General features: G+C 42.1%; 1 protein-coding gene across 6 annotated transcripts in view; it reads right to left on the reverse strand.

Moving 5' to 3' along the window:
• The window catches only part of SZT2 (SZT2 subunit of KICSTOR complex), a 484,798-nt gene that overhangs the window by 210,422 nt on the left and 251,640 nt on the right, over window positions 1–22,736 (reverse strand). For all 6 annotated transcript variants that reach the window (XM_030207429.1, XM_030207428.1, XM_030207430.1 and 3 more), the window contains exons 38-41: window positions 14,760–14,834; window positions 9,059–9,197; window positions 4,211–4,319; window positions 3,698–3,827 (exon numbers count right to left, since the gene is read on the reverse strand). In XM_030207429.1, coding sequence (XP_030063289.1) covers window positions 3,698–3,827; window positions 4,211–4,319; window positions 9,059–9,197; window positions 14,760–14,834 — 453 coding nt within the window. The remainder of the gene's footprint in view (window positions 1–3,697; window positions 3,828–4,210; window positions 4,320–9,058; window positions 9,198–14,759; window positions 14,835–22,736) is intronic.

Below are 22,736 nucleotides of genomic sequence, written 5' to 3' on the forward strand. Positions count from 1 at the left end.
GGATTTGACAACCTTGGTATTTTTGAGTTCTACTTTCTCCTGTTTTGGGTATGAACATGCCTCTGTCTGGAGAGAGGCAGAAGCTGTAACAGGGGCAACTGCTTTGCTGACATGTTTCCCAGGCATACTTCAGTTGTAGGATATAGTATCAGTTGAAAGAAAGACCTACACAGTCCCTACCTTTTCCCCAGCTGTCCTTTAAGTCAAAATAAGCAGCTAGCCTCTTTTACTTAAAATCTAACCCCCTGTTCTGATTCCTGGTGTGTAGTCCTGTTTGCTTTCTCACCAGTTATTGGGGTTTATCTTATCCCGTCAAACTTCAAAGTATATGTCTCATTCATAAAATCTGGTCCAAGGTTCCAAAGATATAAGAAAAGCCTCTGTAAAATACAGGGGAACTGCACATATTCCAATCTGGATGTCCTTGCTAAAAAGCTGGGCTCCATATAACTTATAGGATACTGTATTTTTATTTATTTTATTTGTTACATTTATATCCCACATTTTCCCACCTATTTGCAGGCTCAATGTGGCTTACATAGTACTGTAAAGGCGTTTGCCAATTCCGGTTGAACAAATACAGTAATGTTGTGATAGAATAAGGTTCGTGTGTACAGACACATTAGGGAATTGTAGAGAGGAAGAGAATCGCAGAGAGGAAGAGTTATTATATGTCCATTACGAGCTTTGGTTTTGTTGTGTTGTAGGGTACAGGTATTTAAGTTGGGTCGGTAGGGTATGCCTTTTTGAACAGGTTAGTTTTTAATGATTTCCGGAAGTTTAGGTGATCATAAGTTGTTTTCACGGCTTTTGGTAATGCGTTCCATATTTGTATGCTTATGTAGGAAAAGCTGGATGCTTAGGGTTGATTTGTATTTGAAGCCTTTGCAGCTTGGGTAGTGGATATTTAGGTATGTTCGTGTTGATCCTGTTGTGTTTCTGGTTGGTAGGTCTATGAGGTCTGTCATGTATCCCAGTGCTTCGCCGTAGATAATTTTATGAACCAGGGTGCAGATTTTGAAAGCAATACGTTCTTTGATTGGGAGCCAGTGCAGTTTTTCTTGGAGGGGTTTGGCGCTTTCGAATTGCATATTTCCAAATATAAGCCTGGCTGTCGTGTTTTGAGCGGTCTGAGGTTTCTTTATAATTTGTTCTTTGCATCCTGCATAAATTCCATTGCAGTAGTCTACATGGCTTAGTACCATTGTTTGTATCAGGTTGCAAAATGTTTCCCTCGGGAAGAATGGTTTCACGCATTTGAGTTTCCACATTGAGTGGAACATTTTCTTTGTTGTAGATTTCACTCTGTTCTCTAGTGTGAGGTTATGGTCGATTGTAACGCCGAGAATTTTCAGGCTGTCTGAGATAGGGAGGGTATAATGTGGGGTGTTTATGTTTGTGGGTTTGTTCGTATTGTATTGGGATGAGACAGTGTGTTTTTTCTGTGTTGAGTTTTAGTTGAAACGTGTTTGCTCATGAGTCCATGATATTCAAGTTGAGCTTGATTTCGTTGGTGATTTCTGTCAGATCACGTTTGTAAGGAATGTATATTGTGACATCATCTGCATAGATGAAAGGGTTAAGGCCTTGGTTGGATAAGGATTTGGCTAGTGGGGTCATCATTAGTTTGAAAAGGATCGGTGATAGTGGTGTTCCTTGAGGTACTCCGCATTCTGCTTTCCACGGTTGTGATATGTTTGAGCTTGATTTCACTTGATACGTTCTAGTGGTTAGGAAACCCTTGATCCAACTAAGAATGTGCCTGCCAATCCCGAAGTAATCAAGGAGTCTTAGAGAGGCGTATTTTCAAAGCACTTAGCCTTACAAAGTTCCATAGGTTACTATGGAACTTTGTAAGGCTAAGTGCTTTGAAAATGAGCCCCTTAGTAGTATTTTATGTTTTTTTACCATGTCGAACGCACTGGACATGTCAAATTGGAGAAGTATGCTTTTGCCTGTTGCTATTTCCTGCTTGAATTTGGCTAGGAGGGTAATTAGTACTGTTTCAGTGCTATGGAGGGGGCAAAATCCTGATTGTGATTCATGTAATATTGTGAATTTGTTTATATAATCAGTAAGTTGTTTGGTTACCATGCTTTCCATCAGTTTGACCACCAGTGGGATTGATGCTACTGGGCGGTAGTTAGTGATTTCATTTGATTTTTTCTTGGGATCTTTTGTTATTGGGGTGAGTAGAATGTTGCCATTTTCCTTAGGGAAGAGACCTTGTTGAAGCATGTAGTTTAAGTGGGATGTAAGGTCTGCTATGAAGCGGTGGGGGGCGGATTTTATTAGGTAGCTGAGGCAGGTATCCAATTTACAGTGAGAGTTGGAGAACCTATTAATCGCCTGGGTGACTGTTTCCGCGGTGAGGAGAGCGAAGTTTGACTAGGTTCAGTCCGCTGGGTATTCACCAGGGGTTGGGTCCAAGCCAATGACTGTCAACAAAATTGAATAAAATAGAAGCCAAATTATTTATCATTTAAGAATGAAACATTTCCTTTTGCATTCCAAATAATCCGACAAACTGTATTTATTTCATAATGAAACCAACTGGCAATCCAGAATTTTCCCTCATCAAATTATCAGCTCAGACAGGTGACGGATTTGGCAAGCAAATATATGGGAAATTTGGGGAGATGAGACTTGAACTTGTCCATGAACTATATTTATCAAGTTTGGCAGCAGATATGGATAAGGAAAAGAAAAAGAAGATAACTTTACAATGTTCAATTGCTTCAAGATGCAAACTTGTGGGTTCAAGGAAAGAGAAGCAGATGTTGAGCATATAGCAACGGCCAAGTGCATTAAGGAGAGTATATTTAATCAAAAAGATATGATTAATGTTTTAGAAACATGATATTCCACAAAGAGATCTGGCAACTATCTGTAGAGTACACGATAAGAAAACTTCCAAGCAGACAGAGCAGTAGGATGAAATGAATGCAATGGAGATGATAATCTGGTTGACCCTTGGGCCTGAGAAATAAGAGATTAGGTTAAAAAGGGTAGAAGGGATGAGGGAGGGGGTGTAAGGGGTGAAAATGGAAAAACAAAGAATGTGGACGATGAAGAAATGCCTGCTTAGACTTTTAAGATAGGTGGGATGTGACATATTGAGATATAATGGCAGAATAGCTTGTCTGCTTTTGTTGGCCATAAATGATTATGAATTACTGGCAATGACGAATTTTGAAAGAACTAACAATAGGAGGATGAGTGTTGTCATCTCAGTAGGGATTTCAGGTAGGTGCCTATGTATTTTTTTTTATAAAACAGTTTGAAAAGCTGCAAGAAGGGCAGCTAAATGCACCCATGCACATGTTTACCTGCTCGAAAGTTGCTGCAAAATTACACGAATGTTTCTCAACTCTGTCTATGCTCTGTCCAAACGTTCCCCATGCTTATTTTACATTTGTGCAATAGCAGGTACAACTACTTAACATTTATAAATTTTATAAAATTTATAAAATTATCCCCTACATTTAAAAAAGATTTGAGTTACAGAGTAATTGCATTCATTTGAGAAGAATATTTCAACAGGGCTATGATAATAATATGAAGCGTTTCAGGTTCAAAGTAACAGAGCATGCAGTTTTCATCGCTCAATTCTGTGGTTAATTCATGGACATGTGAGGTTTTGATCTTATCTTCTAAGCTGGAAAGATAACACCTCTTTGCAAATGCAAGCCAGTACCATCACTGGGAGCCATGCGTTGTCGATAGGATGTATAGGGAGTCTCAGTCTTCCAAATGTCCTCCTCGCTCTCTGCCACCAGAAGCGTATTACACACATGACTATCATGTAAGTCCTGAAGCAGTAAACGCTGGAAAACAGAGAAGTATGTCAAAGGAGTCATGTACCATGTTTATCAGAAGGACAAGGGAACCCTGTCGCGCTCACCAGATGTGCCACAGGTTCCTAAGGAAGATTTCAAAGGCACAACTTTCACAGAAAACCAGGAAATTCCTGAGTCCTACTAATCACTCAAACACTGGCCAACCAATAGAGAGATACAAACACTGATTAGCACATGCAGGAAAGGAAAAACTATTCACAAATGCAGAGAAGGGAGAGGAGCTTGTACAGGCTGGCCAGACAAACAAATCCATTGACATGAGGATTTACAGAGCCATTACTAACAGTTTTGACATCAGAATAGTGGAAGTGACAAACCATTACTCTTGGAATCTGCGCTACACGACTCACCTGGTTTACAATCCTGCACATTTCATTGATGTTCCGGACCACAGCTTGGTGCAAACGCAGACATTCTCCCGCTTCACCCTTGCCGACTCCCTGAGAGGCGCTCACACTGCTGTGAGAAAAGGAAAGAGCATGTTACTGAGTTCTCTGAAAGTGAAGAAACAGATTATGTTGCTTAGGTACAGCCGTATCTGTATGGTCAGATGGACTCTGTTGACGGGAGAGGGAGTTGCAATAAAGAGACTAACAGGTTTTACTTACCCTGAGATGCAGAATCAATGCACTAACTATTTCACGTTCATACCCATACCCAACATTGCTAATTTTCCCATGACTATCAGGGAGACTGTTAATTCCCATCATTTAAATAATTACCTTGTATTTTATTTTGTAACGGAGGAGTGGCCTAGTGGTTAGGGTGGTGGACTTTGGTCCTGAGGAACTGAGTTGGATTCCCACTTCAGGCACAGGCAGCTCCTTGTGACTCTGGGCAAGTCACTTAACCCTCCATTGCCCCATGTAAGCCGCATTGAGCCTGCCATGAGTGGGAAAGCGCAGGGTACAAATGTAATAAAAATAAAATAATTTTTTTTCAGTTACAGGGATTCATGCTGTCACCTATTTGCAGAGCTGCTTTGGACACAAAGGAAGCAGTTCTGACTATACACACAGCGGGCGATGATATTAGCAACACATACAGTGCAATATTCAGCCCTCATACCATACAAATCAGCATTTCTTCTGTTTGAATGTGAACCACTTAACTATGGGGACAGAGCCTGAATATTGCTACAATCCACACAGGTAAGTGAAAAACCCTCTTAGCCCTGGCACTATTCAGAGTAATTAGAGAAAAATGTTTAAGAACATTATCTGCACAATGCCAGTGAAAATTCATGCATAAGGGACTTAGACATTTAAAGAGCAACTCGATAAAGGGATGACTGGCAGTTGCTTCATTTGCATTACAGAACAGTAGGGAGAGAGGGACAGGGGATGGGATTTGAGATACCGCCTTTCTGTGGTTACATTCAAAGCTGGAGGCTTAAGTGAGTCTACACCATGACTCTCTTACTCAACACCCTCACTTATCACCCCTATCACTGCAATTTCCCCACACCTAGCTGTCTGTTCGTCTGTCCAATTTAGATTGTAAGCTCTGTTGAGCAGGGACTGTCTTTTCATGTTAATTTGTACAGCGCTGCGTAAGTCTAGTAGTGCTATAGAAATGTTTAATAGTAGTAGTAGTAGTAGTTCTACACCACACAGAGCTGACATGAATGCTCGTGCCTAGACTGGAGAGATACATAGGGAACTTGGAGTCTTCTTCAAATTATGAGCTTGTGTGTGCCCGGCCCAGACCCTGGTCAGTGAAAAGTGACCTGTAAAGCACACACTACTGAAGATATGTCCATACTTACAGAATAGCATGCTACATGTTATTTCCACACTGTGTTCACATAGGGGCATGAGGCATTTACATGGATCTGCTGACACGCTATTGTGTAAGCAAACACGTGTACTTTGCAGTCAGTGTTCCAATATCTCTGTGATACTGTTATCATAAGGCACATAAATACTGACATCATCAGCATATATGCTACACTTGGTTTTTTGTATGGAACCAATTATCTACTCTTGAATAGTGCTTGCCACGATGTGTTATTCTAAGCCACATTGAGTCTGCAAATAGGTGGGAAAACGTGGGTTACAAATGCAACAAATAAATAAATATAAATGGATTAAATCCCATTTTTTCGAATTTCTTGCCAAGTGGAGCCATCATAACATTAAATAGTCTAGGTGATACTGGAGAACCTTGTGGCTGAAAACTGGTTAGACCTAGTCTTTAAAAAACCCATTAAACCAGGCTGCCCCACTAATTCCCATGATGTTGAGCAGGGTCATTAGTTTTGTTCCATAATCGAAATGGGGAACCATTGCATTTTGAATTACTTTTTGAAAGTTGTCAGGTGTTAATAATTCTTTCAATTTGTCAAATATAGTAGTAATTATTTTACAAACATGCTCTTGCATGGTTAAGGCTTGAGCTAACATTACTCCTAAAGAACTGACTTTTTTCACAAAATGATTCTGGAAAAAAAATAACTAGTTGACATAATCTGGGGTTTTCTTCATATTCAATTTAAGCCTGTTAGCACACAACCATTGGTTGATTATACATAGAGTGAGCTTCAAAAAATCAATTGATTTGGATTTACACTCATAAAAGAAGTACATATGTAAAAATCACATAAAAAAACAAATTCTATAATCCTAGATTTCAGCTGTCTTTTTAAAGTCTTTCCAACTTACAACATCTTACTCCTTGAGTTCTACAGTTGGAAAAATGCCTCAGTTCATAGTTCACACCAGTGGTCAAATGTTTCAAAGTCTTATTAACTCCACACATTGAGTACTGGCCACAGGGAAAATGTCCACTTGTCTTAGTTCTGCTATTGCTCTAATTAGTGGTAACACATCTTTCAGTTTTTATGTCTCTTGTAAGCCACCATCAGTTCTTTGTTGGAAAACAAGAGGAATTCCCTGGACAATATGCCAGTGTTTCCGCAATATTTGCACAATCTCATGTGATCTTTAAAAAAAAGTGCACCCCAATTTGTTATCTGTAGTCTGTGATTTGCATTTAGAATTTAACCAAGTTTTTCTATTTGTCTTGTTTATTTATGTCGATTTATATACCGTATCTTACTGCAACTGCAAAACAGAACGGTTTACATATGTATAAAAGCAACTAATGTATACAAATAAACAAACAAAGGAACTCCTTTCTACCCTTCCCCTCTTTTATGTGTCTTGACGGATATCCTCTTTCTTCAAATCTGCTGGCTAAATCTTTTTCAAGGACTGTGTCAACTTGTACAATGTAATGTCTTATATTTGTATTTTCTACATAGACTTGTGCTAAATCTCTCTCTCTCATACATAATCAAAATATCTAAGAAAGGTGGAATCAATCTCATTTAGCCATAAGAGGAAGCAGATAACTTCATTCTCACTACCTCAGCAAATGATGAACATATCATCTATATAGCTATTCAGGTGCTTCTAAAAACTTCTTTCAAAGTCAGCAATGTATAAATTGGCAATTGATGGGGTCATAGTGGGTCCCATCAAAGTACACTTGATTTATAATAATTGCCCTGAAAACAACAATAATTTTCCTGTGGGCTTCTAACTGTGGGAAGTTGGATGTTGGTGTATAGAGATTCAATGTCCACTGTGACAAGCAGAATTTCCCCATTTCTGTTTATGTTCTGCAAGATCTTAATGACATGAGAGGACTCAGATATGTACGATGGAATTAATGGAACAAAGGATTTTGGATTTTGTCACTGAGAACTGATAATGGTGCCGAAACAATCGGTCTCTGCCTGGGAGTGAGACAAGTGATTTAGTAATTTTAGGTAATGTAAATCAAATGCAAATTGTTTCTGTTATGATAGCCAATAAGGTAATACGTATCCTTTCATTATCCACATAGTTAAAAGACCACAGTGGAGAAAAAAACCTCAGCGTTTGCTTAATTCACCAGTTCTTATGTAGCTATGTCAACAAGTGAGCTTAAAGCAAAACAACACATTATAGGAGAAAGAAAATCTCCAATGTGTTACAATAATTTAACAAGTAACTATAATCCAAACAGAGCACTTCAAACCAACAGTGAATCTCTGCGAAGCTTAATCAGGATGGAACCAGACTGCTGGCACTAACATTTCAAAAGGAGATAGAGCAGCTTTTAAACTAGAATGGGGGTGGAAAGCCAACAGTCGCCCGGGAGTACATGGTTTGGTGTGCAGTATCCTCTTTGAAGGATACTACTGAAACAAGACATTTAGGGAATCCCAATAGAGAGGGTTCAACAAAGGTGAAGGAAAGCCAGGAGTGTTTACGAGAAGAGCATGCAAATTATCCCCATCAACTTCTAAGCAGCTTGCAGATGCAGAGAAAAAAAACACAATTTGAAGTGTCTGTATACAAATGCCAGAAGCCTAAAAAATGAGAGTTACAGTAAATAGTACTAAATAAAGAGGAAATATAATAGTCTCGTGAAGAGGAAGGATACTGTCAGAGTCCCGCAAGAGGCCTGTGAAGACGGAAGGTACTGTCAGAGCCCCAGGACAGGCCTGTGAAGAGGGAGAATACTGTCAGAGCCCCAGGACGGGCCTGTGAAGAGGGAGAATACTGTCAGAGCGCCGCGAGAGGCCCGTGAAGACGGAAGGTACTGTCAGAGCCCCATGAGAGGCCGTTAAAGAGAGAGGATTACTGTCAGAGCGCCGCGAGAGGCCTGTGAAGAGAAAGGATACTGTCAGAGCCCCGTGAGAGGCCCTTAAAGAGAGAGGATTACTGTCAGAGCGCCGCGAGAGGCCTGTGAAGAGAAAGGATACTGTCAGAGCCCCGTGAGAGGCCCTTAAAGAGAGAGGATTACTGTCAGAGCCCCACAAGAGGCCTGTGAAGAGAAAGGATACTGTCAGAGCCCCGTGAGAGGCCCTTAAAGAGAGAGGATTACTGTCAGAGCGCCGCGAGAGGCCAGTGAAGAGGGAGGATACTGTCAGAGCCCCTGCTTGGATCCTAATTCATTCTCATTCCCTTCCCATTGGGCATCTGAATGCTCCTGATCTCAGCCCTATCCCAATTTTCAACATGCCTTCTGGACTAGCTGTCCTCTGGTTTAACGTACTTGATTCAGATTTCTTTTCATTCAGATTATATTTGTGTTGGCCACTTTCAACTGTGATATTATGGTCACACAGCTCTGAGGAAATGGTATATCGTGTTACTGAATAACTCACAATACTGCCAGAGATGTGAAAAGGTGAGACATATTACCGTGTATGTGAATAAACCTCCACCCGATCATGATGAATCTTTATGATGAGCCAGAAGTCGGGCATCAGTGGGCACTTGTGGTCCTGGTCACTCATTATAGCTTCCTCATATTCGGAGTCACTGCTACCACCATCGTAACCTACAGAAAGCACAAACATCACTCTGCAACATCTCCAGCTCAAATATTTCCCACCTCTTCATTCCAAACAAACTGCTGCTCCTTCACAAGGTATAGTCAGAACACACACAGAAAGCTACTTACCTGTAGCATGTGTTCTCTGGTCAGTCAGTCTTATGACTACCAAATACATTTCTGCTCATGTATAGTATTTCTTGCACAATAACGGCTCAGCACACACCTTAACTTTCCCGTTTAGTTAGGCTCCAAAGGTATAAGAAAGAGGACAATACCAAAGCAAAAGAGAGAGTTTCTCTGACTGAATAATTTGCTGTGCTCGGAGAAAACTTCTATTGATCAGTAACTTGGCTTTCTCTGCTTAACAAAAAAAAGGGAAAAACAACACAGTATTCACCAGAAGGTAAAATCTGTTTTTTTGTGAAGTGAAAAGCCATTTTTAACTAAGATACCAAATTCTGCAATAGGGTAAACAACCCCTGATAATATAGACAACATGAGGAGAAACCTAGTTTGACAGCTCAGATTTAATGCTAAAAAAATGCAGAGTCAGGCATTTGGGTTGCAAAAAACAAGGGAGAGTGTAATTATCTGCACTGAGTAGGTGCTGGAGGTCTTTATAAAATAGACGCAGAAAAGGAGAAAATGAAAACAAAACTCCTTTTATTAAAGAAACATTGAACCCGGTTACTTGACAGGGCCAGTAAGCTGAAGAAAAATGTCTCTCTAGCTTCAGACACAAACTCCACACAGGCCTGTAGCTGACAGGTCACAAGTGGAGTGCAGCGGGTAGACGTGAAGCGTTTGTTTACGCTTTCCAAAAATACTAGGATTAGGGGGCATGCGATGAAGCTACAAAGTAGTAAATTTAAAACAAATCAGAGAAAATGTTTCTTCACTCAACATGTAAATCAACACTGGAATTCGTTGCCAGAAAATGTGGTAAAGGCGGTTAGCTTAGCAGAGTTTAAAAAAGCTTTGGACGACTTCCTAAAGGAAAAGTCCATAGACCATAATTAAATGGCCTTGGGGAAAATCCACTATTTCTGGGATAAGCAGTATAAAATGTTTTGTACTTTTTTGGGGATCTTGCCAGGTATTTGTGACCTGGATTGGCCACTGTTGGAAACAGGATGCTGGGCTTGATGGACCTTTGGTCTATCCCAGTATGGCAATACTTATGTTCTTATACTGCGCTATGCAGGGTTTCCCAATAGTAGTCAGCAGGATTCTTATAAAGCTAAATTCAAAGCTTAGCCTTCCTCATCCAGGTTTTGGTAGCTTACACACAGGTAGTGGAGACATATACTCCAGGGCAGCTCCGCTCTCCTCTGCCAGAGGGGTTTTTTTTTTTAACTTCCTGCTCACTGTTGAGCCATGCCCTCCTGGTCAAGCTGACTAACATTGGCTCTGCACTTCAGACTTTGACAGCAGGTTTAGTGCTACCTACTACAAGGTGGCTGAACTGTAACCTCAGTGAAGGAGTACATTTAGGGTCGCCTGCACTGTGTCCCTCACAAAGCAGTACAGTTTAGGAGGCGAAGAACAACATTTGTGCACAAAAAAGGAGTGATACTTGGGTATGATCCTATGTGATGATCTTAAGATGGGCAAATAATTAGAAAAGGTGATGGCGAAAGCTAGAGCAATGATTGGCTGCATAGGGAGAGGAATGGCTAGTAGGAAAGAGGAGGTGATGATGCCCCTGTATAAGACTCTGGAGAGACCTCATTTAGAATACTGTGTACGTTCTGAAGACCAAACCTTCAAAAAGATGTAAACAGGATGGAGTTAGTCCAGAGGGTGGTCTTCCTCATAAAGCGTATGGGGACAAATTTAAAGATCTCAATAAATATACTTTGGAAGAAAGGCAGGAGAGGGGAGATTTTAACTTGTTTCAAGATATAAAAGTACAAAATATATCTAGAATAAACAGTTCTACTGAATGACTACATATCTATCAGAGAATCTCAACTTTCCTACTTCAAAGGGACTCAGACCCTCATCAAGCACTGTCTGTGCAATTAACACTCCCTAGTTAACTGCTGCCAAAACAAACTGGCTTTTGTTTTACTGAATAGCTAGAAAGTTCTATAATCTTACCTAATATAAAAATCTGTTCTAGCCTAATAAATCAAAGATCTTCATACACGCCAGTAATCTGGGGAAGAAGATGGAACAGTCTCAAGAAAAGCAATGTTTCTGACTTAAATAAGACTGTTTAAGTGCATTTTAGAAAAAGAGCTAAACAGGTAATTGAAGCAAAACTCTGAGATGAATAAAGATATCTAAATGTAACGATCAAGATTTAAGTTTTGTGGAGATCTAAAACAAGCATTGTGGTAGCTTTTCTCCTAGCTGCATTCCAAGAAGTGCTTTGTCTCACAAATACCTGTCCTACTCAGCTCACCTCCCCCTCCCGTCTCCATTGCCTGCAGTAATTCTAACCCCGCAACTTGAAAAAGAGAAATGTCTGCATTTGTAACCTTCCTTCAAAAAAGGAATTGACAAATCTATGAAAATGTGAGCTACACTGTGGCTTGTTGCCTGCTCTAAACTCTTCTTTCACAGCTGTATGACTGACTATGGAAGAATGGCAGCTTGAATGAGGAAGCGTACCTAATAACAGCGAGGCATAAGTTTTGTGGAGATTTAAAACAAGCACTGTGGTAGCATTTCTCATAGATGCATTCCAAGGAGTGCTTATGGTCAAGTACTCTCCTTTGTCCTACAAATACCTAGCCTGTTCAGCTCGCCTCCCCCTCCCCTCTCCATTGCTTGCAGTAATTCCAAACCAGCAACTTGAAAAAAAGAACTGTCTGCATTTGTAACCTTCCTTCAAACAGCAAACTAAGGAAATTGTCAAATCTATGAACAATGATAGCCACACTGTGGCCTGTCGCCCGCTCTTAACTCTCCCTTTACAGCTACATGACTGACTATGGAAGAACGGCAGCTTGAAAGAGAAACCCTACCTAATAATAAGGAGGCAAACACTCTTTTATTCATGGTCTCTGTGTCCAGCTCAGATTGACTGTGGAGCCCCTATATATGATAGATTGGATTCCTGTCACAAGTTTTTTGATGCCTGTTCTGTCTCAGGCTTTATAATACACAATTTGCACCACTATGCATTACAGAGAAACTGTGAAATAAAGTCAAGCTTACTAAGTGACTTGGGTTAGACCACTGGTGGCTCCGGCAATTAACCCCTAAATATCACCCCTCTACCGTAAGTCCCACAACATATCCCATTATGGTCCATGTTAGATTATGTTTTTTTTACTGCATGATAATACTATGGATAACGGGGTTCCAAGCCACCTCAATCAACGAATAGAACAAATTCCCGATATTTACATAGTAACATAGTAGATGACGGCAGAAAAAGACCTGCATGGTCCATCCAGTCTGCCCAAGACAAACTCATATGTGTATACCTTACCTTGAATTTGTACCTGTCCTTTTCAGGGCACAGACCATATAAGTCTGCCCAGCAGTATTTCCCGCCTCCCAACTACCAGTCCTGCCTCCCATCATCGGCTCTGGTACAGACCGTATAAGTCTGCCCTCCCCTATCCTAGCCTCCCAACCACCAACCCCTCTTCCCCTCACCTGCTCCGCCACCCAATTTCAGCTAAATTTCTGAGGATCCATTCCTTATGCACAGGATTCCTTTATGCATATCCCACACATGTTTGAACTCCGTTACCGTTTTCATCTCCACCACCTCCCGCGGGAGGGCATTACAAGAGTCCACCACCCTCTCCTTGAAAAAATACTTCCTGACATCTTTCCTGAGTCTGCCCCCCTTCAATCTCATTTCATGTCCTCTTGTTCTACCGCCTTCCCATCTCCGGAAAAGATTCGTTTGCGGATTAATACCTTTCAAATATTTGAACATCTGTATCATATCACCCCTGTTCCTCCTTTCCTCCAGGGTATACATGTTCAGGTCAGCAAGTCTCTCTTCATACGTCTTGGAACGCAAATCCCATACCATCCTCGCTTTTCTTTGCACCGCTTCCATTTTTTTTAACATCCTTCGCAAGATACGGCCTCCAAAACTGAACACAATACTCCAGGTGGGGCCTCACCAACGTCTTATACAGGGGCATTAAAACCTCCTTTCTTCTGCTGGCTACTCCGCTCTCTATACAGCCTAGCAATCTTCTAGCTACGGCCACCACCTTGTCGCACTGTTTCGTCGCCTTCAGGTCCTCAGATACTATCACCCCAAGATCCCTCTCCCCGTCCGTGCCTATCAGACTCTCCCTACCCTCCACCAGCTGGAAAGACCAAATTATAAAAACCAAAACAAAGTAGATCAACACCCTAACCCTGTCCCAAGCAGTCTCTGTCACAGTCGCCCAACCCCTCAGTTTGTCGCTTAGTAGTCTGTCTCAACTCATAGACTTGAGAGGGGGTAGTGAATTCATGCACACACATACTTTCCAGCCTGACCCCAATACTTTCTCCCTACCCTGTTCCCACCAGTCTCTGACCCCCACCCTGCCCCAAGCAGTTTGTCGCTTAGCAACAGCAAGAAACAGCTTTCCAACCTGCAGCCTATTCAGTTAATGGATGGAGGTATTGCTTCCCCTCCCCCGAGTGTCCCTGTGAACCGAATCGCTTCAAACTATACAATAACCTTGGCAACGGCGGGTAGAGTCTGCATGCCGGGTTTGGTGGCCGTAGCTCTTCGGGGGCCAGAGGAATTCAGACACGGACAAACTACTACTACTACTTAACATTTCTGGAGCGCTACTAGGGTTACGCAGCGCTGTACAAATTAAACAAAGAAGGACGGTCCCTGCTCAAAGGAGCTTACAATCTAAACACATGCATCTGCTTTATACATATAGATTAGATTAGTGGTTCTCAACTTTTCTTCAGTTGTGACACACCTAACAGATAATGTTCATGTGTATGACACACTGAATACTACAACTCACATCTGAACAAAGAAAAAAAACCTATATATCATTTCACTGCTAAGAATGATGCAAGAGAAATACAGATACAATGGTGGTGACTGCTGGTGTGGAGGAGAGGAGTGAGTCATAGGCCTGCAGAATTTCCAGTTAGGGTTGATGACTGGAGTAGGGACTAGTTATAGAGATTAAAGTATTTTACTTCCTGGTTCTCAACTCTCCCACACATTAAGAAAAGCACAAGGGTGCTGTCTGTCAAATGTTTGGTGATGCACTGGTTGAGAACCACTGGATTAGATTAATTGTACTATTTACTAACATCATGGTGTGTCCCCTAGTCTTTCTATTTTCTGACAGAATTAACAACAGATTTGCATTTCCCTTTCCATTCCACCTACAATTTTACAGACCTCTATACTTTTGGGTTTTTGCTACAAAAATTGGAAATGTTGTGCGACAATGCATGTGGAAGTTATGTAACCTTCTCACAAAACTACTGAACACGAGTTCCGAGAATCTCTTCTACATACAGCCTTGACCAATTCTAACACCCTTTAATGAGTCCCACTGCTCCTCAATACATTTATACCTCCCTCAAACAACCCCAACAGAAAAAGTCTTATGTTCTTACCTAAGTGATCCGAATCCATGCTGCCTTGACTGGACACCAGACTCTGCACCCGACTTGGAAGCTGCCGGTTGGTCACTGAGGGAGAATAATAAAGTCATTAGAAGCTGACCATCTGTGATTCATTCATCACTACCATCTCCAACCACTTTTAATGTTGGAGCAAGCGAAGGCAGGAAAGAGGGCACCCCTCTCATTTATCAGAACCCCCTACAGTCCTGTATAATTTTTTTCTTCCTCAACCAAACAGCACCTCTTGCTCCATGGAGTCAATCACCTAACCCAACAGCTCTTCCTATTACAAAGGGTCCTTTCCTCTCTATGTTACTCCTCTGCTCTACATTGCAGTTGATATTTGGATTTCTTATCACTTCTTCACAGCTAGAACTCATTTGTGTCTGTCTCATGTTTTCTTGAACTGTGTTACTGATTTTTTACCTCCATTATCTCCTTGGAATTGAATGAGTTGCTTGTGTTGGGGGAAAGAGTTCCCAGTAACACAGTTCAAGAAAACATGAGACAGACACAAATGAGTTCTAGCTGTGAAGAAGTGATAAGAAATCCAAATATCAACTGCAATGTAGAGCAGAGGAGTAACATAGAGGGGCATAATTGAATGGCGCCGGCCATCTATATGGCCGACGCTGCAAAGAGAGGTCCCGAACCGTATTATCGAAAAAGATGGCTGGCCATCTTTCGTTTCGATAATACAGTTGGGGCCGGCCAAATGTCAGAGATGGCCGGGTTTGAGATGGCCGGCATCGGTTTTCGCCGATAATGGAAACCGAGGCCGGCCATCTCAAACCCGGCCAAATCCAAGGCATTTGGTCATGGGAGGGGCCAGCATTTGTAGTGCACTGGTCCCCCTGAAATGCCAGGACACCAACCGGGCACCCTAGGGGGCACTTCTAAAAATTAAAATAAATAAATAAATAAAAATAGCTCTCAGATGCATACCTGCCATACCTTAGGTGCTGAGCCCCCCAAAACCCACTCCCCACAACTGTACACCACTACTATAGCCCTCAGGGGTGAAGGGGGGCACCTACATGTGGGTACAGTGGGTTTTGGGGGGGGGGGGGTTAGAGGGCTCAACACTTACCACCACAAGTGTTACAGGTAGGGGTGGGGGATGGACCTGGGTCCGCCTGGCTGAAGTGCACTGTACCCACTAAAACTGCTCCAGGGACCTGCATACGGCTGTCATGGAGCTGGGTAAGACATTTGAGGCTGGCATAGAGGCAGGAAAAAAATGTTTTTAATTTATTTTTTTTAGGGTGGGAGGGGATTCGTGGCCACTGGGGGAGTACAGGGAGGTCATCCCCAATTCCCTCCGGTGGTCATCTGGTGAGTTTGGACACTTTCTTGAAGCTTGGTCCTGAAAATAAATGGACCACGTGAAGCCAGCGAACTGCTCGTCAGAGCCGGCCTTCTTTTTTCCATTATCAGCCGAAGCCGGCCATCTCGTAACCATGCCCCCGTCCCACCTTCCATACACTGCCAAAACGCACCCTTGAAGTTTGGCCGGCCCTGCGACGAAAAGCAGTTGAAGCCGGCGAAAATCGACTTTCGATTATACCGATTTCGCCGGCTTTAGGAGATGGCTGGCCATCTCCTGATTTGTGTCGGAAGATGGCTGGCCTTCTCGTTCGAAAATAAGCAGGATAGTAACATAGTAGATGACGGCAGAGAAAGACCCGCACGGTCCATCCAGTCTGCCCAACAAGATAAACTCATATGTGCTACTTTATGTGTATACCTGACCTTGTTTTGCATCTGTCATTTTCAGGGCACAGGCCGTAGAAGTCTGCCCAGCACTAGCCCCGCCTCCAAACCACCAGCTCTGCCACCCAATCTCGGCTAAGGTTCTGAGGATCCATTCCTTCTGAACAGGATTCCTTTATGTTTATCCCACGCATGTTTGAATTCCGTTACCGTTTTCATCTCCACCACCTCCCGCGAGAGGGCATTCCAAGTATCCACCACTTTCTCCGTGAAAAAATACTTCCTGACATTTTTCTTGAGTCTGCCACCCTTCAATCTCATTTCATGTCCTCTAATTCTACTGCCTTCCAATCTACGGAAAAGGTTCGATTGCGGATTAACACCTTTCAAATATTTGAACGTCTGTATCATATCACCCCTGTTTCTCCTTTCCTCCAGGGTATACATGTTCAGGTCCGCAAGTCTCTCCTCATACGTCTTGTAACGCAAATCCCATACCATTCTTGTAGCTTTTCTTTGCACCTCTTCCAGTCTTTTTACATCCTTAGCAAGATACGGCCTCCAAAACTGAACACAATACTCTAGGTGGGGCCTCACCAATGACTTATACAAGGGCATCAACACCTCCTTTCTTCTGCTGGTCACACCTCTCTCTATACAGCCTAGCAACCTTCTAGCTACAGTCACCGCCTTGTCACACTGTTTCGTCGCCTTCAGATCCTCAGATACTATCACCCCAAGATCCCTCTCCCCATCTGTACATATCAGACTCTCACCACCTAACACATACGTCTCCCGTGGATTTCTACTCCCTAAGTGCATCACTTTGCATTTCTTCACATTGAATTTTAATTGCCAAACCGTAGACCATTCTTCTAGCTTCTGCAGATCCTTTTTCATGTTTTCCACTCCCTCCTGGGTGTCCACTACTACTACTACTACTATTTAGCATTTCTATAGCGCTACAAGGCGTACGCAGCGCTGCACAAACATAGAAGAAAGACAGTCCCTGCTCAAAGAGCTTACAATCTAATAGACAAAAAATAAAGTAAGCAAATCAAATCAATTAATGTGAACGGGAAGGAAGAGAGGAGGGTAGGTGGAGGCGAGTGGTTACAAGTGGTTACGAGTCAAAAGCAATGTTAAAGAGGTGGGCTTTCAGTCTAGATTTAAAGGTGGCCAAGGATGGGGCAAGACGTAGGGGCTCAGGAAGTTTATTCCAGGCGTAGGGTGCAGCGAGACAGAAGGCGCGAAGTCTGGAGTTGGCAGTAGTTGGCACTCTGTTACAAATCTTAGTATCATCAGCAAAAAGACAAACTTTACCTTCTAACCCTTCAGCAATGTCACTCACAAATATATTGAACACAATCGGCCCCAGCACCGATCCCTGAGGCACTCCAATACTCACCTTTCCCTCATCTGAGCGAATTCCATTAACCACCACCCTCTGGTGTCTGTCCGTCAAACAGTTCCTAATCCAGTTCACCACGTCGGGTCCTATCTTCAGACTGTCAAGTTTATTTCAGAGCCTCCTGTAGGGAACAGTGTCAAAAGCTTTGCTGAAATCTTCTAAGTAGATTACGTCTATAGCAAGTCCATGATTCATTTCTCCGGTCACCCAGTCAAAGAATTCAATGAGATTCGTTTGGCACAATTTACCGTTGGTAAAACCATGTTGTCTCGGATCTTGTAACTTATTGGCTTCCAGGAAATTCACTATCCTTTCCTTCAGCATCGCTTCCATTACTTTTCCAATAACCAAAGTGAGGCTTACCGGCCTGTAGTTTCCAGCTTCTTCCCTATCACCACTTTTGAGAAGAGGGACCACCTCCGCCGTTCTCCAATCCCATGGAACCTCTCCCATCTCCAAGGATTTATTAAACAAATCTTTAAGAGGACCCGCCAGAACCTCATTGAGCTCCCTCAATATCCTGGGGTGGATCCCGTCCGGTCCCATGGCTTTGTCCACCTTTAGATTTTCAAGTTGTTCATACGCACTCTCTTCAGTGAACGGTGCTATATCCACTCCATTCACATATGTACTTTTGCCAGTCAATCGCGGTCCTTCTCCAGGATTTTCTTCTGTGAAAACAGAAAAAAAGTATCTATTAAGCAAATTTGCTTTTTCTTCATCATTATCTACATAGCAGTTCGCAGCATCTTTCAGTCTCACAATTCCCTTTTTAGTCTTCCTCCTTTCACTAATATACCTGAAGAAATTTTTGTCACCCCTCCTTACCTTTCTAGCCATTTGTTCTTCCGCTTGCGCTTTCGCCAGACGTATCTCTCTCTTGGCTTCTTTCAGTTTCATCCGGTATTCCTCTCCGTGTTCCTCTTCTTGAGCTTTTCTATATTTCAGGAACGCCAACTCTTTAGCCTTTATTTTCTCAGCCACTTGCTTAGAGAACCATATTGGTTTCCTTTTTATCTTGCTTTTATTTACTCTCCTTACATAAAGGTTTGTGGCCATATTTATAGCTTCTTTCAGACTGGACCACTGTCCTTCCAATTCTCGTACGTCCTCCCAGCCCATCAGCTCCTTCCTCAGGTATTCCCCCATTTTTCTAAAGTCAGCATGCTTGAAATCCATGACTTTGAGTTTTGAGTGGCCGCCCTCCACTTCAGCCGTCATATCAAACCAGACTGTTTGATGGCCACTGCTGCCCAGGTGGGCACCCACTTGGACATTTGACACACTATCCCTGTTTGTGAGCACCAGATCCAGCGTCACTCCCTTGTGGGCTCTGTCACCATTTGTATGAGCAGAGCACTTTGAAAAGCATCCACAATCTCTCTACTTCTTTCCGATTCCGCAGATAGAACCTTCCAATCTACATCCAGCAGATTGAAATCTCCCAGCAACAGCACCTCTCTCTTCTTTCCCAACTTTTGAATATCCGCAATCAGATCTTTATCTAGTTCCTCCAATTGTGTCGGAGGTCTGTAGACAACACCTACCGTGGACAGAGGTTCTAACATCTCTTTTTAAGGTGATCCATATCGCTTCTTCCTTTCCCCAGGTCCCTGTCATTTCAGTCGCTGCGATATCATTTCTCACATACAGAGCTACACCTTTACAACCATCTCTATCCTTCCTAAATAGATTATAGACTGGTATGGTTCCATTGAGTCATGTCTCCGTGATTGCAACAACATCTAAGTCTGCCTCCAACATCAGGGCTTGAAGGTCATGAACTTTATTGCTTAGGCTGCGAGCATTTGTGGTCATCGCTTTCCATCTACATTTCAGTGGAATTTTTATCTTCTGTTTAGTTTCTTGTTTAGTCTCACTTCCTGCTGTGTTGGTAAGAAGTGATTTGCTAAGATTGTTGTTTTCATTGCTTTCTTTTCTACTGACGCATCTTGTCTTTTGCTTAAGCTGGGGGTGACCACTTGAAGTGAACTGCCTCCATATGCCACCCCACCTTCTAGTTTAAATGCCTAGAAATATATAGTCTGAATTTCTCCCCAAGGATTTTTTTTCCTGCCACAGTGAGATGCAGCCCATCGTTACAATATAGTCTTTTGTTTTTCCATGTATTGCCCCATCCTCCTATGTACCTAAATCCTTCTTGGTGATACCAGGCTTTGAGCCAGCTATTGAAATTCTTAGTACTTTGCAATCTTTTCTTTCCCTTTCCAAAGGTAGGTAGTACTTCAGAGAAAGCTATTGTTTGTATCAAAGGTTTTAACCCCTCTCCCAGCTCCTGAAAAGCTCTCTGCATGGCAAGTGGGGTATTACTGGACAAGTCATTTGTTCCCAGGTGGATAACAACATCAGTGTTTGACTCCTTAGTTTCTTCTCTGATTATAGAGATTATTTGCTTGGTACTCCTGGTAGCTGAAGAGACTGGAAGGCATTTCACTTTACTTGGCACCTTGAACTGTGTTTCTAAGTTAATGCCTCTGATAATGGAATCCCCTTAGTAGCAACAGTTTCCTGGTATGAGTTTCAACATTAGTGATTTCTCTTTGGGTACCTTCATATCTTTTTGTTCCACCTTCATTGCTTTTTCTTCCGCCTCAGTTCTATTTTCAGGAACATCACAGTGTTATAATGGAGCAAATTAATTCTGTAGGGGCAACAATTGTGAGGGCGGATGCTTCTGTGCCACATAATGTAGTCTGCCTGAGCCTACCGTGAACCATCTATTCTTAGGTGGTTTTATCATTTGAGGCAGTGGTGAGAAGTTGGTATGATTCTGTGCAGTCCTAGAAGCTGCTTTAAGTGCGTCCAATTCCTGCTTTACTTTACTGAAATCCTGTTTTAAACTAGCAAGCTGAAGACAGATAGGGCAAGCCTTAAGTCTCCAGATGATTGGCCTTGAAACTAAAGCACCACAATTATTACAGAGAATAAAAGCCATCCTGATTGGTTGAAATGGGTATGAACAGGTGTACTATAATGGGGTTAACAGTCTGTGGGTTAACAGTCTAGTGGTTATGAGTAATAGGCTGAACATCAGGGAAGCCAAGGTTCAAACCCTGCTGATGCACTTCAGGACTTTGGGCAAGTCACTTAATTCTCCATTGTCTCAGGTACAAACTTAATTTGTTAGGCCTCTAGGGACAGGGAAATATCTAATTGCTTTAAATGTAACTTGCCTTGAACTACTCTATCAGAAAGGTGTGAGCTAACGAGAAATGAGGTCTTACCTGCTAATTTTCTTTCCTTTAGTCTCACCAAACCAGTCCTGAGTCTGTGAGTTATGGCTACCCATCAATAGATGGAGACAGAGAGGAAAAAAGCCCTGCATACTTTGCCCAATGAGGGCACTCTGAAGCTTTAGAATTTGTGTGTTGAATATCAAAGCAATGGACCACTTGTTTTCCTTTTTTTCTTGAGATGTTGTATTAACAACTCATATTAACAAATTGATGTTAACAATTTTTTGAAATTTAGGATGCTGAAAAAATTGAACATTGAAAATAAGGAGAAAAGCAAGAGTTTCCAAGCAGAACAAGAAAGCAAGATTACAGCAAATTAAAGCAGTCTAAAAATTAGTAATAAACTAGGGAGGGCCTCTGGAAAGAAGATGAGAAGCTAAGATCTAATGTCTCCTTTCTTAGTGTCCTCACCAGGGCAATGCAGAACCTGTGGGGAGCAGCGAAGCACTTCTCAAGATGGTGAGACTGTGAAATAGCTGCTGAACTAAGATCAGTCCTGAATGCAGCTAATGCATTTGCTCCTACTTCAAATAAAAAAAGCTTTGCAAATATATGAAGAGATGACAATGTTGACACTCTACATAACATATCATAACAGTGGAATCTGTATACTGCTATAACCACAAAGTTCTAAGCAGTTCACAATATCTGCTAAGAAACACTCAACAGACGAGTTCCAAAGTTACTAGTGTCAAATCTGCCCATGAGGTCAGAACAGCTCTGGCAATAAAAATGATAAAGGGGATGGGAAGATTTCCCTATGAGGAAAGGCTGAATCAACTAGGGCTCTTCAGTATGGAAAAAAGATGGATGAGGGCAGATATGATAATAATGAGTGGAGTGGAACAGGTAAACGTGAATCGCTTGTTTACTCTTTCCAAAAATACTAGGACTAGGGGATATGCAATGAAGCTACACAGTAGTAAATTTAAAACGAATTGGAGAACGTGTAATTAAACTCTGGAATTCGTTGCCAGAGAATGTGGTAAAGGCGGTTAGTTTAGTGTACTTTAAAAAAGGTTTGGATGGCTTCCTAAAGGAAAAGTCCATAGACCATTATTAAAATGGACTTGGGGAAAATTCACTGCTTATTTCTAGAATAAGCAGCATAAAATATTTTATTCTGTTTTGGTATCTTGCCAGGTACTTGTGATTGGCCACTGCTGGAAAATGGATGCTGGGCTTGATGGACCTTCGGTCTGTCCCAGTATGGCAATACCTATGTTCTTATGTATGTTCTTAAGCATACATTACAGCATTCAACCAACAGATATGACGCTAAAGATTTTCTACAATATGGCTTACCACACAGCTGAGGGACCAAGAGTAGATATATGATGGGAACAAGATGCATGGTACTACTCTCCCTTTCACTCCTTTAGAGATACTGTCCACTGCCTACACAGGAAGGCCATTCCATCAAATCACCACCCTTTCCATGAAGTATTTCCTCAGGTTATTTCCGAGTCTGTCCCCCTTGTTCCAGAGTTTCCTTTCAATTGAAAGAGACTCGCCTCCTGTGCATTTATGCCATGTAGGTATTTACATGTTTGTATCATTATCAGGGCCGCCGAGAGGGGGGGGCAG

Source organism: Microcaecilia unicolor, chromosome 6 (genome assembly GCF_901765095.1).
Source record: "Microcaecilia unicolor chromosome 6, aMicUni1.1, whole genome shotgun sequence".
Taxonomy (NCBI): Eukaryota; Metazoa; Chordata; class Amphibia; order Gymnophiona; family Siphonopidae; genus Microcaecilia; species Microcaecilia unicolor.